This window comes from Argiope bruennichi, chromosome 3 (assembly GCF_947563725.1).
Source record: "Argiope bruennichi chromosome 3, qqArgBrue1.1, whole genome shotgun sequence".
Lineage (NCBI taxonomy): Eukaryota > Metazoa > Arthropoda > Arachnida > Araneae > Araneidae > Argiope > Argiope bruennichi.
This window is the reverse complement of record NC_079153.1, coordinates 3,865,817-3,884,875: the sequence shown is the minus strand read 5'-3', so window position 1 is coordinate 3,884,875 and position 19,059 is coordinate 3,865,817. Positions and strand designations below refer to the sequence as shown.

The 19,059-nt window shown below is 30.1% G+C and overlaps 2 protein-coding genes across 2 annotated transcripts; one reads left to right on the top strand and one right to left on the bottom strand.

Moving 5' to 3' along the window:
* The first annotated feature begins 723 nt into the window (after positions 1–723).
* Positions 724–8,188, top strand: LOC129963971 (uncharacterized). The gene is made up of 2 exons (XM_056078609.1): positions 724–761; positions 6,898–8,188. Exons 1-2 carry the CDS (start codon positions 753–755, stop codon positions 7,795–7,797), a joined length of 909 nt encoding a protein of 302 aa, XP_055934584.1. The 5' UTR covers positions 724–752; the 3' UTR covers positions 7,798–8,188.
* A 772-nt stretch (positions 8,189–8,960) lies between these two features.
* On the bottom strand, positions 8,961–14,051 carry LOC129963858 (uncharacterized). The gene is made up of 2 exons (XM_056078436.1): positions 13,899–14,051; positions 8,961–10,361 (listed from the first exon to the last, which is right to left on the bottom strand). Exons 1-2 carry the CDS (start codon positions 13,911–13,913, stop codon positions 9,399–9,401), a joined length of 978 nt encoding a protein of 325 aa, XP_055934411.1. The 5' UTR covers positions 13,914–14,051; the 3' UTR covers positions 8,961–9,398.
* Between the last annotated feature and the right edge of the window lie 5,008 nt (positions 14,052–19,059).

The window sequence follows — 19,059 nt, the reverse complement described above, 5'->3', positions numbered from 1 at the left end:
GAGAATTTGATTTAATATCTGTGATGTTTGTAAGACGAACGAAAACGATGAAATAGCAATAACGCTAAAGTTAAAAGACTTTTTAAATAGCGCTATGATTTCAAGGGACTGACTTTCATTAAGAAGCAATAGAAAGAACGTATGTAAGAATTTCAAATTAACACGACTTTAACGTCTAACGACTTGACAGAATTTTGGACATGAAGTTATATCTAAACTATTTATCTTCTTTTGAGACGTAACACTCACTGCCTTTGCTTATAATCACTACCATAAGTGAACAACTGGATGCGTATCAGTTAGATTAAAAAACACAAGGCAAACGTAAATCTTAGTTGCCGGTTATTTTTCACCTTTTAAGAAGGTATGTAACATAGACATTTATCGAAATCTCATCTCATATTTTTACAGCATTTTTTCTGTATGTATTTACTCCATTACAAAATTGTAAATAAAGAGCAGAATTTCTAATTAACACTTTCTGGGAAATGCTAATTTGTAACAATTTGTTTTGTCTACTGAAATCATCCATTCCAACCTTGTTCTTAATCGTTAGTCACGGTCTTGTGTATTCATTCAAGCAAAATCATTAAGTCATGGAAATATGTCAATCGAAAATAAAAGTGACGTAATTCATTGTGTAACATTTAGAAGGCCTGAAATTTTCTCGAAAAGATAAGCAACGAAGTATAAAAAGAATTAGCAATCGGCGTATTTGCGCCACACGCTATTCGGACTTGTAAAGGAATACCATGTTTTCAGTGAGTATGGACTTTCTCTCTTTTTTACCATCTATATAGCAACTAACTGCATAAAAATTTTAATAATTAAAACGTGCTTCAAGGGAACCCTTTTGCTTTTATTATTTGTTAAGTATCATCCACAAATGATGAATGAAGATAAACGTCCCTCTTTAAAATGCTTTTAAATAATGGTCCATTTTAATTATATTAAACAAAGGTTATTATGTCATAAATCACAAATAAAATATACAAAAATAACATATTATATTAAAACCGATCGCTTTACTTAAGCATATATATAGTGTACAAAAAGAAAGAAGTGTAAAAGTAAAAGAAAAATCATTCATTTTCAGATTTTGATAAATCTCTATTTTAAATTAAAGTTTTAGATCACCTTGAGACTGAAAAGAAGCTACTTTTTGGAATTATATCTGTTTATCTGTGCACAAGATACCTCAAAAACTGAACAATCTAGATAAATAGTTTTTGTATATCTTCTTTGCACCAAATATAGAACAGTTCCAAATCTTGCACAATATACATGAAAAGGGAAGTATATTTGTTCACCCATTCTTTTGCATCAAGAGCGCAACTGCATTACTCAAGTTCAGTTAGAGCGCCTGACCCCCGAATTTCAATTCCAATGAATCAAAAGTAAGAAGACTTCAGTACATTCGTCTGTCTCTCCCTATGATTTCAACATGCGAAGTAAAAAAATCCATTAAGTTAAATAAAAAATATTTGACATGTGGACAGAATGGCAAAACTGTAAATATGAGTATTCTGCTTTTCAAACACAAAATTTAATACTATTAATTGCAAACTTCTTGGTAATAGTCTCATTACTTTATTGTTATTTGAAATAGCCATATACAACATTATTTGTAATTCAAATATGACTCTGTATTGGCGCCAAATGATACATGAAAACCCTGGATGGAGATAAAAAAACAATATACTAAGCCAAAATCTAAAATGGTAGATAAAAACATTACGACATTTATAGAAAGAGAGAAGCTGCAGGGACTCAATCGTTCTTTTTTAGAATTTCAATCGTTTTTCTAATGTTGTATACTGTGTATTGTGGGAGAGTGCAATTTCAGTGAATTTATGACGGTGAAGGGGACATTGTGTTGGTTCTACCTGGTTATACTATTTGTTTATCCTATGTATTCTTGAATTAAGAATGTTAGATGCTGAGAGTTTATGAGACAAAGGGACTTTTTTTTTTGTTAAAGGAACACTCAGATGATCGTGGTTTCTCACATTCTCCTTCCAACTAAGAATAATGAAAACACGCGAGCGATGCAGTTTTTATATCCTTGAAAGCAACGTCTAAAGCGTAAAAAATTCATAGAAGAATAGAAAAGTTTGGAAAAGATTTTTTCAACTCTCTACTGGAAAACAGTAAAAAGTTTTAAATTTTTGATAATTACAAGGGTGAAGACTAAACAAGCTATGACTCTCAGACAAAATTAGATTATTTTTAAAAATGCTTAGAACTTAACTAAAATGATAATTAAAATTACCATAAAGGTTATAAAATAATAAAAAATTGCAAGCAATTTAAGATGTATTGAATTCTACACCATTTTCGAAAATCTTTTTTTTTTTTCTGCTTCAGATATCTCTCAAGTTTATTATCTTCTAACAACAATCATTCGTTATTACTGTATTGAAAGTCTAACAAAGGAATGAAATTATAAGTATGAAGTTTCTTAGATGATAAATATTGAAATTGCAATTATTTTATTATTAGAATTTATTAGAAGACAGAAAAACTGCATGCCCTTTTTTTATATCAATGCACAGAAGTATTAAAATACACAGCGATTAAAAATACTTTAATCACTGTAACATTCTTAGCAAAATTCACTTACCCTTCACACACAAAAAAAGGAAATCAATTATTTTGAATAACTGGATGAAATTTAAAATCCACGTTCCAAAGTAGAACAATCTTCCTCTACGGAAAGGAATTTGTACTTTAATTCTCAGGTACCGAAACGCGCTTTTTGCGAATGAGCCAGGGAAAGTTTATTTCACTAAAATAGGTGTCAAATAAAAGAACATATGCTTAACAAGATGGGAGTCAAGGTCAGTGTCTAAGAAGAATTCCGGAAATGTACTGATCTTACTGCGCATTACTCTTTTGCGAAGCAAATTATCTAAAATTGCTAGCCACGGAGTTCTGCAATGAACAATACAGGAGAATAGACCATTTTTCGAACTTTTTCTTCGAAAGGCAAAGTCAACAAATAGTAACCAAGATACTATTCTTGATCTAGGGATTTCTGCAATCACATAAACAGTTTGCAGAAACAAGGGGACGCGGAAAGAGATTTTTCAGTTTCACATCAAGGGTCAATACTAGCCTCCGTTTTGTTTGCACTTTTTTTTAAAATAAATTTCTTAATTACCGATTTCAGTGCGGAATTGGATGATTCTTCCAATTTTTGACAATTTTCTCTGAAAACTATTTAATGACGAGAGCGAAAAATAAACTAATACTTAAAAAGGAGAGCTCAGGCTACTAAACTAGACCTTTTCTTGAAGTTTCAATGAATTCTTGAATTTTAAATAATAAATATCAAGAATATTTGTGCATGACTTATAGATACTGAAATAAAAAAAAATACAAATAGAAATAGTTGTTTGAAAGGAACTGATATGAACTTTAAGATGAAAGAAAATCATTAGTCTTGTGATAAATCTAAAAATAAACCTTTTTAAGAATTCAAAGTTAGAGAAACTTTCAATAGGATGTTATTAAAAATCAAGGATGTGATGAGATGAGAAATAAAGAAATGAATTATTGATTCTCAAGGATCATGTCTTCAAAGAATTAAAAAGGTCATCATAGAATGCTATTTTGGAAGAGTAAAATGCGATTTTGCATTAAAATTAAGCCCGAGAACCTGGATGACAATTAAGCTTAAAGAGAAGGGCATCTGATGGCTTAAGGGAGAAAATGGAAAAAAAGGTATAATGATATAAACAAAGCTTTTTTTCTATTGGTGTACTGTAGAACCTTATCTAAAAGCATATTACTTTATGAGTGTGATGTTTAAGCTTAATTTCCGGCTACTTTTTCTTAACCCACGTTAATTTCGGATATATGTTGACAACAAATGTCGACAACATTTTGAAAAATGGCATTGATTGTGTCGTCAATATCTTTGCCATGCGTAGAACTCAAATTTTGTGTTTCTTTAAGAGTCAGTAAAGAATAAGAAGTTGCGATATTTATCGTCGCTTTTTCGTACTGCAGACATTCCTTACTCCCTTCCCTGCCTATTAGAATAAACTCTTCTATAGTGTACACAGCAGATTTTTCGCCTCCCCACATTGACACTGGAGATATATACAACATGAGAGATGAATGTTCCTTTCCCCCTCTTTTTCTGAACATATATTTGAATATTTATACATATATTTGGAATTATTTTGCTAATTTCAAGAGTTGCGTTATAACGCATGCCTATAGGCATGCAGTGCTCAAGATTACCCGATGATAGTGCAAATTATATCGGGAAAGATTTCCTGAATCTTCTACAGATTCTGAAGGATGCAAGATAACACACACACACATATGTAGGGAAAATAGGTTCAGTCCAACAGTACATAACAGAATGTGCTGAACTCTAAGAAATTAGAGGGAGACTCATTATGAATTGTAATTTTAGCACACTATTACAAAGCCCTGTAAATTTAAAAATGTTAAAAGAAATAATATAAAAGATTTATAACCTTTTACGAACAGTTTGAAAATCCTCTCAACTTTTGTTGGCCGATTTTTTTTCCCTTATGTAAAAATTTGGGTAGCTAATGAGCAGAACAGCCAGTCACAATAATTTCTGTTTATACTGCTTAGTTCTGTAGTAATGGGGTAACTGGAATTAAGAAAAAGAGACCAAGACTCATTGGCAGTTTGAATTTATAGCTTATGATTTATTACATCAATTCTATTAGACAATCTATTTTTAAATATTTAATAAATTTAATTGTATTTATCGAGACCAATTCAGAACTATTTCAATGATTAAATGTACCTGGTTAAAGAAAGGGAAAGCTTTGCATTTGAAATTAAAATTTCCATTTATTGAACTATTCTCCAAACTCTATCTTTTAAGAAAATGAAAATTAATAATTTTGAATTTCTACATAAAATAAGCTATAAAGTCTGTTTCTGAAAAAAAAAATTATTGCTATTTATGTATTATACATTTTAATAATATAAATTGTATTTTATTTTTTGTATTATGCATTTTTTGTATTTTTTTGTATTTTTTTGTAATTTTTGTATTATTATTATTATTAATGAATATTTTATTCAACATTTTAATAAATGACGTTGAAATTTTAATAAAGAACTTTTTGATAAATGATTTCAACTTTTTAATAAAAATGACGTGCCTTAAAATAATGAATATTTTTCATTTTTTTATTTGTAATTTTTATTTTTAACAAAGTTTTGTATTTATCAGTTTTGCAGATAAAAAGATTTATTTTCAAAAAAAAAAAAAAAAAAATTCTTAATTCCATCCATTTATTCCATTTTACATCATCTGACAAATAATCAATCTTATCTTTATTTAAATTTTTTTAACTGCTCGCTTCTATTGCCGCGATCTCTCCATTTTAACGATGGTCTCACACATTATCTCCGAGGCATCGATTATTACACAGCTACTGCAAAGTTTATCCTTCGTATTCGAAATCTTTATAATGAATTGAGAAGAAAGCTTATTTCTTTTTTGCTGCCGAAAAAAGTTGCAACAAGCAACTAATATTCTATCTACAGCAAAAAAATGGTGTTATAAGAATAATAAACAAGTATCATCAATACTTTAATAAAACTTGAACTTGGAGATTTATTTGCATTTGATTTCACACAAAATTTGATAGAAATCTTCTTTTCAAGATCATATACTGAATTTCAGCCGTCTCTCTCACATCGTTTTTTTATCGTATTCAAAGACAAATAATAATTCCACAAATATTTTTTGTATTGTTATAATTATTCAGCGAGCTTTAATACTAGAATATTCTTCAAAATCTTGGGATTGAATTTCTGTACAATTATGATACTTTCTTTTACATACTTCGGATAAGAGAAAATAAAAAATAATGTCAAAAAATATTCCAATATTGATATTTAACAAATTATAATAAGATTTGCAACTTAGGGGTGATCAAAAGAACCCTCAGATATTATTTTTCTGTAACATGAATAAGAAAGAATGTCTTTTTTTCTCTCTTCTAAAACATTTTTGCTTTGAAAAAGCATTTGAATTTTCATGCAAATGTATTCTGAAAGCTAAGAAAATGAAAGTGGGGCTTTATCAGTTTATGCTTAGACAGATATTCAGACAGTTATTCTTGTGATCATTTAATGTTTGATACTGTGAATACTTTTACACTAAATTAAAATTTGAAATTTGCTTTCGAATAGTTAGTTTAATATGCCCACACAAAACATAATATGCACAACGTAGATTCCAGAGGATTGTGTCACAAGAATCTTCATGACTTCGACTTTCGTTGAGAAGGTGTCGCCATAATCGCCTGCAACTCAAACTGAGCAACCGGCGCAACCCCAAACAAAGAGCATTTCTTAACATGCTTTGAATGGAAGAAGAAAAAACACGAAATTAAAAAAAGTATATTTAAGTTGAATGCTGCAACTTTTAAATTAGAAACATATAGTAACCGAAAATAATTATAGGTTAAAGTTAATTTTTTTATCATCTATGAAAAATTTTGAAAACAATGAAAATAAATAAACTGCATGCATATAAAATAAGACATTCTAAATTTGGATAGATTTAAGGATTGAGTTATATATTGTATTGGTTCAATTCACACTTTTCTTACTAAGCAATATTTGTATAATCCATCTGAAAAATGTGATTTATTCTAATCAATTTAAAAAGACATTTAATGTCTTAGTTAGATATATTTTTACCTTATTACTTTAGGAACTCCTTAATGAAAGCAAAATAATTATATGCCTTTTTATTAGTTCACATTTAATTTGCAAATTATCAATAATAGATTCATAATGAGGAGTGTATGGTTAAAAAGCAATTTAATTTTGCTTTTAAGTATAAAATGTATTCAAGATGAATTAATCATATGTTTTATTTCATAGGTAGTTGTCTCTGCGTGTCTGCTAGCATGCCTAGCGCAAGCCCATCCAACGTACTATCGTCCCTTTTACCACGAACGCTCGCATTACATAGAGGAAAACAGAGGAGACAAAAATGGCTTTAGAGAATATGACCAAGGGTCCAATAATCAACGCCATAAATTACAAGCATCTCATGGTGCCAGCGAGCATGAGGATGGGCAATCTCATTCCTTACGAGATCGCATCAAAAAGAACAAATACGATGAAGCTGCCCATGATTCAAAGCATTCTTCGGGGGGAAAGGAAGAGCATGTCAAGAAATCCCACGATAAAGGATTTTATGAAAAAGAAAAGCATTATGGTTATGAAAAATCATATGGCTATGAACGTGAAACCAAGTCCCATGATAAAGGGTCAATCTCCCAAGGTCACAAAAGTGGCTATGAGCAGAACGAAAGCAAGGGGAACCGTAAAACGGGTGAACAGTTCTTGCGAGATCTGGCCGAAGACGCCAAGAAGTTTAATCGTGGATCCCAGTCTCATGGAAGCAAAGGCGAAATCCATGAATCGTCTTCTCACCACAGTATAGGTAAAGAGATTGAATCCGAACTGGACGCTGAGTTCAGAAGGCCGCACTTTCAATTTGCAAAGCGATCGGGACCTATTTCAGGCTTTGCCCCAAATTTTGTCCCAAGACAGTATATGTTTGGGATGGATGATTCTTTTCAAAGATTCAGGCTTTTGAGTGGGATTCATGGATTAGGTGGAATCCGGGTAAACGCTCTGGGTTTTGGATACAATCCATTGCGATACAAGCTCCTGGAAGACCACATGGATAGCAAAATAGTGCCGTTAAGTGAACTGCATTTTGACATAGAACATCCTGCAAGCAGAGTACTGTACTTTGATCATGATCTATAAATCTTTTTTTTTTTCATTTTGGATAACAAACTCTTTCTGATTATAGAAGCCTAAAGAAGATTCATTTCAATCTATTTATTATTGTAATATGAAGCTCATTATACATAAATTTCTGCACATAAGCACATTGTAATAGAAAGATTTAAATCAAATGAACAGATTTGCGGAGACACTATATAGAAAGATCTTCGTATTTTTTAAACGATATCAATTCTTACAAAACCTTTAAATCAGATAATTTAATAGAGGCAGCTTTATTTTCCGTATTATTTATTGTAATTTTAACATCGTAATCGATGTTCCTTTCACTTTGTATTGAAAAATAAGTGCATATTAACGTCCATCTATAATTATGCGTTCATCAATTCATATAAAAGCAATCATTTTTAGATTTCACATAAAACTTCTCTTAAAATTTAATATATTTTACAGAATTATTATTAAATTTATTTACTTCAAATATACATAAACATTTGTTAATTATATCTTATTGGATCATTTGGAAAATAATTTTACTTTAAGACAATATACTTTTCTTAATAAAATGGAAATAATTAGAAAATTGTCTAAAATGCAATCGAATCTTTATTGCTCAAGTTTTAATTTGTGGAATTTATGAAAAGAAATAAAATTGCATTAAAAATTTTTGAATTTAAACAAAAATATATATCACAAATATACATGTGTGGCGTTACAAAGTTACATGATTTCTCAGTTAGATTTTATTGTTATTATTGGTCAATAAAATGATTTCAAAGAACTTTTTAGTAATTATTTATTGTTTTGTCAAGTGAAGTGATTTTCATGTGCTTTGAATTATAGGCACAACCAAAATTACAGATTCAGATATAAGCTCCAAACGTTCAGTATGTTTCATAGTTGTTCCATGTTTCATAGATTTCTACGTAGTACAAATGATATTAAAAGCTAGATATTTTAATACTAGCATGCAATTGACTTATGAATGAGAAAGATAACTAAAACAAAAATTAAAGACAGATTTCATGAATTCACATGAATTTTTATTGATAAATTACAGCATGAACCAAAAATTTTTTCAATTCATATAAAATAAATGATATTAAATTTTCCAAAATGATAAACAAAATTTTTGCAAAAAAAAAAAAAAAAAATGTGAAATGTTTAAAACTTCATGCCTATGACAAAACTTTGATATTAAATCCTACAGATTATTGATGTATTTTATTGCTAATGCCCAACTAAAACTCTAAAAAGAATGTTTATTTCAGCAACTGCTAACGGATAAAATATAATGAAAAACATGTATTAATAATTTTAAAGCATTTTAAATTACTTCATCAATAATTTGAACTCAAGTTTAAATCAAATTCAGCAGTTCAAAATATTATTATTTATTTAATTGAGATGCATATAGTTCGTATGAAAAGCACGCAGTTATGCAAGAAAGGCAAGAAAACAAATGTTTACGAATATGAATCATTTTTTTCCTCGCCACAATATGGGAGTACCATTTCAGTAGGCGTTAAAAACGATACTAACTTGAAACGATTGTGCTTTTACTCTATTATGTGGCAACACACAAAGAGAAGCTTCTGCTACTGAAATTAAAGTCTTGCTTACTACTTTCGAGGCTGAAGCCGCTTAACATAACGTTCAGACCTTCTCCCTTCCGCATACGTAATGCCAAGGGGTGGCGTGGCAACATGTGACGATGGTGGTGGTAAATCAGATTCGTCTTCTTCATCGTCAAACATCGAGTGCTTTCTGTCACCGTATGGCCTCTCACTTTCTTCTTGATTGTCCTCTTTATTCTGCTGGGTATTTAATTTCATCATGTCTAACGGAATCGGAATCCAAGACATGGATTTCAAAGCGTTGCTGAGGTCAATGGATGAAAGTTTCAAAGGTACGATTTTAATGGTCACTGGATTCGGTGAAGCTGCTGATCTTTGGATGTTCTCACTGGCTTGTCGGCGGTAGTTGTATGATGGCTGACGCTGGTGATGTTGCTCAAATACTGGCTGCTGAGGGCGAGGACGTATGACTGGCACCAAAATCGGCCGAGTGAGTTTTGTCTGATCCAAACGAATAAAGCGAGGTTGTTGGAAAAAATCTTGGTGTGGGACTGTTCCCAGACCTTGCAGATCGTTCATGGACTGGTGAAAAATGAAGTTCTGATCTAAAGGAAAGTGAGAGTTGGGTGGAAAATGTATCATTGGAAACATCTGTGTGCTTTCACCCAACAGATTTGCAGCACTTCTTAATCTATTGTTAGCGTTCAGGGCCATATTTCTCGCTGATCTCTGAACAAAATGATTGAACCCATACCACCCAGAGCCTAAAATTTGTGGCTTAACAGCACTACTCGCCCACTGGAGTTGCTGATGTAGTGATGCCGGGGGAATCGATTGGATGGGAAAAGCCGAAAGGCTGTCAGCGGTTTCATAATCGCTGAATGCCGAGACCCTCCGAGATACCGCTTCTTGCTTCTTCGAATCTGTGACACCGAGCGCTTCTTTCGTATCAATGTTCGAAGACAGCACTTTCGAATTAAAGGCGATCATGAGGATTAAAAGAGATAGCTGAAAAAGAAAATAAAGCATTTTACTATATATAGCTCATTCTATAACATATTTAATGTTTAAGACGGTGGAATGTTTAGTGCTGTGCAGTAGTAATTTACTTTCTTAGTTGCTGTTATTAAAAAAGAAACTCAAATCACGCACGAGAGAGATTTTAAAATATTCTGCTTAAAATACCATTTGTGGGAAAAGTCCTCATTTGCCATTTGCCTATTTAATAAATTTGCTTATTATTTTTATTCCAAAAATTATTTTTATTATTTTTTAAGATTTAATCGTTCCGAAAATAAATTAAATATAAAATATTGTACAATCCTTTATATGAACAAATTTAATAAATTTCTTAAGAAATAAATGATATCAAATGTTATATTTCACGAATTTAAGTGCTAAAATTCTGAGATGATTAATAAAATTTACTTAAAATAAAATAAATTTATATTGATAAATTTTACGACGGTTTGTTATAGATAACATATTGTTTTTTTTTTTTTTTTTTCCAATTCACTTTGTTAAGTGAATCGGCCTCACGAAACAGAAAAAGTATTTCTTGACATCCAATTTCGAATTGATATGTTATAAAAAAGTTCGAATTTATTTTTAAATCGAAAATAAAATTTGGATGAAATTACAAAAATAATTACTTAACTGTATATATAGGTAAGTGAGAGTATCCGCACGATTTAACGAGTAGTTGCCTTTAATCTAAGAAGATTATTGATATATTCATTTATTTTTCATTTCAACTAAATAAAAAAGGGTATGAAAAATAAAAAAAAACATGTGTATATTATAATTGTGTCGTCTATAATTATATACATACAAAATTTTTAAAAAAAGTCAGTAGCTCTTTACCTTTTAAAGAAGTAATTTTTTTGAAAACATAAATTTGATTCATAAAAAGTAGTTAAATGACCCGAATGAGCAGAAGCAATTCTGATTTTTTGGCTAGCTGCAAAAGTATCTCACATTCCTCTCGAATCTGAATCAAATGTTTCTGATTGCTCTGTTTTATACTTTATCAGTAAATGGTTTATGTTAAGCTAGTTAGAATAATTAGGTTTAATCTTTTGAAAAGTTAGTACTTGAAAAATACTCTTTCCCAAATTTCACTCATTCTTAAGATAAGTAATCATTGTGCTCGATGTGGATGAATCACGTTTAAAAAATAGAATAATAAAATTTATTAATTATATGCTTTTATAGCTTTCTTTTTTAAAATTTTTTACCAATTACTTTCCCGGAGTCTTTCTTTCATTTTTTTTAAATTTTATTTTGTGTGGATTTTGTCTAATACTCTCCCAACGTCAAACTGCTACAGCTTTTCAGACCGAAATTCGGCGAATTTACTTGCTTTAGAAAGACTTTCAGTTTTTCACAGTCACATCGATATAAGAACGATTTTAACCCTGACTATCATTAAATATCGTATGCGAAACTGAGTGCAAACCAGAAAAAACAAATGCAATTTCATTGATGCAAATGCATGCAGTCATTGAACTGTTTCCTGTGTCTATGAGATGCGGCAGCGACCCTATTTTGTACGAAAATTGCGAACTGTAGCTGCTAAACCTTCATTATTTTTAAAATATTTCTCAACCGTGACAGTTGCACAGAAATACAGTACAATATTGTATGGCATAGATCAATATTCCCAATATTGTTTAATATTTCTGAATACTGATTAATATCATATAATGTAGCTCAATATTGTGCAACGGGCTGTACTACCCGGGAGAGGTGTTGTTCTTTCGTGTAGCGTTCCACTTTTAACAGCTCTGAACTATTAGCTGTCACGTAGACCTTTTTTTATTATCATTTCTATTGCAAAGCTTTATTGCACAAATAATGCGAAATTCCAATCCTATGAGAATTTTGAGTCCTCCTATGAGAACCGACCTATGAGAGTTTTGAGTATATGTATAAAACTATTTTATTTCCATGTAAGAAAAATTACCAACAATACTTCTTATAAAATTCATAACTGAATTCAGAATTGACAGAAGTTTTTTAACAGATCCAAAGATATTTTTTAGCGTTAGCTACATTATATAAAAAAAGAAAATAATTTAATATTTGTAAAAAGAAACATTGTCAGGAGTTTTCTATAGTTTTTATTTTATTTAAATGCCCTAAAAGAGTTAATCAGGTGTGGTTTATGAATTCCATGTCATAATTTTGAGAATAAGATAAAAATGATCTCAATAATAAAAATGTTATTGATAATACTAATATATGAGAAAAATAAGTTTAAAATAAAAACAAACTGAAATACAAATGATATCACGTCCCATTAAAAAGGAGAAATAAAAAGTTAGAATTTAGTTCATCTTTTTTATTAAATTATAACTTTATTTATAATAATTAAATTAAAAATTGCGAATTCACTTTATAGTCAAAATTTCTCTCTCTCTCTCTCTCTCTCTCTCTATATATATATATATATATATATCGTCAGTCGGGACATCGTTTTCATTGAATTGAAGCAAAAATAAAATATACGTAATAATAATTTATAGTAAATTTTTCTTTAGAAAATTAATTTTCATTAACTTAATGAGGCAGTTATCTCGAAATATTTTTCATGTAGTAAATATAAATTTGTGTAATGATGTTTTGCTTCTTGCTGTCACGTGATTTCTATGAAAAGCGCGCTAAGATCTCTTTGACTACCAGAGAGTGGGATACATCTCCTTCATCATGAGTTCTTAAAACATGACTAAATTTACTAGACCAAGCGGAGTTAGTCTTCGACAACGATGTAGTCGACACAGAATTCGAAAACGTTCTTTTTACTTTTCTGTCATTGCAATTTTCTATATTTTCTTTGCTATTTAAATAGCAAGATTTCATAAAATAATTGCCGTTAATTCATCACTTATAAATAAAAAAACAGTTTCAGTAACCGTCTTTAAGCTGTCTTGCATTACAGGTAAATAAGCAAGCACATGTTTTTGTGCATAAAATAAAGCACTATAATATTATTATAAATGAAATAATCGGAAAATTTTTATTTAAAAAAAATGTTAAAATTAAACATATTTAACTTTGCTGCTGGGAAACCTGGAAGTGGGAAGAGATTTAAAATTATCATTCTCTATAGAAACAATTAATAAAGATTTTCTTAAATGTTCTTCAATTTTGTTTTCAAGCAAGACATTTCACAATATTTTATTGTGAAAATTGCATTTCGTATAAACAAATACACTCTATTCGGTTGCTAGTACGTTTTTTTTTTTTTTTTTTTTTTTTTAAATCTTCTATATTTTTTCATGTTCATGTTCAAAAAAACAAGGCAATGAAAATCATTAAGAATAAATTAAATTACGATACAAACATCTTCGAATAAATTTTTCTCCTTATTCAGAGTTATATTAATTATTATGGAGCTATAATGCCACAATTAAAAGTATTAAGTATTTGAAAAAAAAAAAAAGAGAGAACTTGAATCAATGAAGCTCGCACATTTAAATGTAGGTAAATTTAGAGCAACTGAATTTCATTTTTGGATAAAATAAAATCTTCATTTATACTCACAACATATTTAGTCATTTTCAGAATTAATCCACAATTCGGCGAAGTCCAGTCAACAGCAATAAAAATAAATAAAGGCAAGAAATGTAAAGTCCTCTTTCAGAATTCTATAAAGATCATAAATAAGTCATCAGTTCTTGCGTCATTCACAAGTGCGACGAGTTCGTCCAGAAGAATATTATAAAATGATAGCGAACGTAAAAATTTGGCCTTTATAGGGCAGCCATTACTGGCCATTTGGAAGGTCAGACCCAGAAAGAACCTTGTTGTTCTCGATGATCCCAATAACTTGAGATCTTTCCCCATCATTTGATTGAATCTATAAAAATGTTCCATGCCAAACAGCGAGAGGATAAGAGATTATTATCTTTGTGGACCAAAATAAAGCGAAATTATTCAGCGACTCAAGTCTAATGACGAAAAGGATAAAAAAGACGAGTTCTTAATTCTTCTGCTTGTACTTGACCTTTGGAAAGCAGGGTGCGAATTCAGCTATGTCAGGTAGCTTATTCTTGTTCTTTTTTTTATTATTTTACTCTTCTTTTTCGCAAAGGACAATGGCAACAGAAGATTAGGTTCTTTTACCTCGTTCTTTTAAAGCATGTGACGTCATATTTAAGACTCTGATGGTCGCGGTTGGAAGGAGATTGATCAGAACAATAAAAAGTACTTATAAGAGTGGATAAAAATGCGAGCTAAATTTAGAAGTAATGTTTTGGGGTCTTTTGTTATTTAATATTCTATATTCACATCATTGTTTCCTCATAACTCGCTGTACGAGCACTTTCGTACTTTTGAAGAATGATGGGATTTATCCTTCTTTCAGATAGCTAACTAGGTCATGTCATTATACAATTTTCCTTAAAAATGAAATCACGATGATAATAATTTGCAAAAATATGAAATGCTAAAACAAAGCAGGGTTGTTAAATATTCGCACACACTTTCATTTTGTTTTTCGTCGATGAAAAAAGTTTATTTCAGCTTTTCAAATTTTACTCGTGCATCCGCTTTCTTTCCTTTTGGGAATGTAGGTCTTAGTCATTGCTTTATTATAAAAAATAATTGTTTTATGCCATTTTCCACAATTACCTTTTTTTTCACCTCTAAGTTCATGTTCTAATTTCAGTATGGCATTTTTATTTTCGATTACGAATGAAAACAAAAAGGTCATCTTTTTAAATGGGTTATGATACGAAATGGTTTTTGTTATTAAGGAGTCAGACACAAACTCATTATCTGTAATAAACTTGACATTTTTCAATAAAAATGATCCAATACGAATTTTAGTTTAGAATTTTCATTAAGAAAGATCTAATCAATAGAGCAGAATTTGTTCTATAAAATGAGCATCTATTTTTTGTCAATGGGCTACTTTTGAATAATTAAAATTTCGAAAAGAAATAAAATGCCTTACATTAGAAAGTTTTCTGGTAGAAAGGTTTGTAGGTAAAAGATTCTTTATATTGTTTTTGAATCATTTTATTTAGATGGATTTAAAAATGTTGATGAAAAACCACTTTATTTTGTCATGACATGTTTAACAGTGTTGATTTAAATTTCAAAAACTTCAGGTTTTTTTTTTTTTTTTTTTTTTCTTTCTTCATCAATATTTGAATGACTCGTACAGAGTAAACGAGCATATTCAATGTATAGAAAGAAATTTTTTTGACTTTGTTTTTCAAATATTATCTTGATATAAAGCTCCAGCAACTTTTATTATTCATGTGTTTTCAAAAATATTTATTGAGTGGTGAAATATAAGGATTTTATGAATTGGTCTGTTCACTATATTAATGCTAGAAATGGAAATGGCTATCAAGAAAATACAGTTTTTCACGTTTTAAAAATATCTGCACATTTTTTTTTGTCAGTTTAATACAAGAAGTACTTAAGTTATTTATCTCTTTTACAGTTTTTAGCTTCAGAATAGTAAAAAGTACGTTTCTCATAACAAAGAATAATTATCATTGCATAGAATGCATTATTTTATAATCTTTCAAAATATTTCAAAAATAATAAGAAATAATATTCTTTCATGATACGAATATTAATACAGATAACATATATAGAACACTTTCTTTTGTTACATGATTTCACTCCCATAAGGGTTTTTTTTTTTTTTTTTTTTTTTGTAAATACTAGAGTACCATATCACTATCTCAAGTATGGATGATTTGAAACAAATCGAATAACACGTACATTAAAGAAAAAACTTACGAAAGGAAGAAATAAAATCTGAAAAGGAAAGCATTTAAAAAGGATGGGTAAGTTTTTTGGAAATGCAACCTGGAATATACCAGTATCATTCAGAGAGAAACACCTTTAAGAAACTATGATGTAAATTTTTAAAAAAATCGTTTTAAAAAGAATATCACATGTTTTCCACATTCTAATTTCTAAATTAAAAGTCGATAATTTGAAATAAATGATTTTCTTTGAAAAAGATACAAATTTGAAGCCAAGTTTAGTTATCTAGTTTTAGTTAACGTCCCGTTTTGAAGCAACATTAGGGCGATTTCGGGACAGGCCTCGAAATTTTGAACCGCGGTCAGATGACAAAGACGGCATTTGAGCTGGCATCTCCCTTTACAATCTTCCACACCATGCCTGCTGGAGGTCGTTTGACCCCGACGGATTTAGTGCGCACCAGACTCGCTTACACGACGGTTCTTCTCCAGAACCGGGTCTCGACCCTGAAACCCTCTGGATCCCAAGCCGAGACATTACCACCAGGTCACCGCGGCCCAATTAGAAGCCAAAATAGGGTTGCAAACGCTTTGAAAATGAAGATCTTGCTAAAAAGAAATTATTGATTAGTTCTTATGTTACTGATGAATAAAAGTTTCCTTTATATATGTAATATATTTATGCGTTATGGTTTGAATTAAAAATACCAAAATAAAAAAAATATTTCTCACAAAGACATCATTCAGGCTCAGATGTTAAAATTGAAGTTAGCCGCGGCTTTTCAAATATGATAACATCAATGAAAATACCAATTTTTTTTTACTGACAGATACATTTATATTTATATTTGGTTTATTTTTCATGCATTCGTCTCATAATATAATTCTTGGTACTTAAATTAGTTTCTACTTAATCTTTAAATCTATAATATTTAATAATCTATTTAATCTCATATTTTGTATGCGTCAAAATAATAAATTCTTCTTGGGTTTATTAGAAAGAGTTAAAAAATTATATCACTGCCTTTCAAGATATATAATGCACTTATTTAAATTTATTTAATTATTTATTAGATTACTGTTTATTTTTTCATTTTATTTGAAGCATATATAAATATATATTAATTTGTTAATTAGCATTATTAGATGAAGATTTAAATGAAATTGGTAGATAGTACGAGATATGCTTTAAAAATCTTCTTCGAATTTGTACTGATCATGCTTTTAATATCTCATGACTGTTAAGTGGAAATATGAAAAGCGTTCGGCAGATGTTGTTACTTAGCATCATAGTAAGTGAAATTCAAAAGATAAAGCAGTTTTTTTGTCTTTTCAAAATGTATGCAAAAATTTAAAAATAGATATTAATGATAATCACATATATAATACAATTTAGATAGCATGCAGTAATATTCTGCATGTGATTGTGATGTTATATAAAATGACTGCATCATAAAAAAATTAATGATAACAATCCACATTTTTAATACTGATTCTTTGAATTATGTAATAAGTATTCGCAATGGAAGGTGTTCTTGTGAGGCACTTGAAATATTTAAATTGAGGGGTTACATTTCATTCAAAATTGCAAGAGCATCTTATTTTATCTTTTAGAGATGAAGATTGTCTCTGAAGCCAGTGGCATTTGTTTATCAAGAAAAAATTTTATATTCATTTATTTCCATTCGAAATAGATTCTTCCTTTTCCGTGAATGGGCAGAAAGATAGGGAAAAGTATGATTATTTTGTCTTTCAAGCAACTAAAACTGCATATTTGAGCAATTTCTACGTACATATTATTCGTATTGATCCATTTACTTACATGTGTATTGGTATATTAAAACACTGCTATATTTTATATTTGAATTTAAAATCGTTTTAAACGAAATATTCTAATTTTTTGCAATGAAGATTCTTCTGAAATATTGTATACAAAAGTTTTACGCTAGAAAACCTTTAATTTTTTGCGGCAATTTTTTATGATGCAAATTTCTATCAACAAATTTTAGGAACAAAATAAAGTACAGTATTTCGTCAAAATATATGACAAATTATTTCAAATCTCAAAATGGAAAATGGCAGAAAAATCATTCAACAATATTTTAAATCCTTTCTTTCATTTGCAATGGGCCACGGTGGCCTGGTGGTAAGTTTTCGGATCCGGAGAGTGTCTGTTTCGGGACTCGATTCCACAAGAGACTCCTAGTTTAAGCGGGTCTGGGTCACGACAAATCCTTGTACTCCAGCTCAGGTGTCGTACTCGCTGACCGCGGTTCAACATGACGAAGTCCGTTCCTAAATAGCTGTAGTATTACTTTGAAATGGGACGTTGATTAAACTAAACTTCATTTGCAAATCCATTTCAATTACAAGTATGTTCTTTTCTGAGTGCTGATTGTTTGCAAAATTGACAATACTATCAAAAGGTTTGATACTGATATTGACCTTCCTCACAAATCCGTTGCTACAAATATTCATTTTTAGTTCCGCAATCGCTACTCCGAATTTCAAAAATTCAAAGATTGGCTTTTATAACAGGCAGGTCCCCTTGTGTTAAGAATGAATGATACCGACTAACGTGCTATCCACGTTCATAAGACAAAATTAAGAGGTCCGCCACAAAAATAATCCTCTTCTTGTTTCAGAACGCATCGTTAATATAGCTAAAACAGAGACACGGATGTTAAAACTAGGAAATGAGCATGGTCGGAATTTTAGCTAAAAGGACGTTCTTGTTTAATCAATTCATTAGACCTCCTCCTCCTCCTCCTCTTCTTCCTATGTACAGCTCACCATCCCGCTACCACTGAACGAAGCAGTATCGAGAGTCTGTTAGATCTCCTGATGGGAGATTTCTTTTCTTGTCTGATGTCACATGTTATAAGTATATCCATTACTCATGCAATGATACGGCAGAAGAAGTAATGAAGCATGATAAGGTAAGAAGGAAGACTTTGAAAGAAGTAAAATTCTAA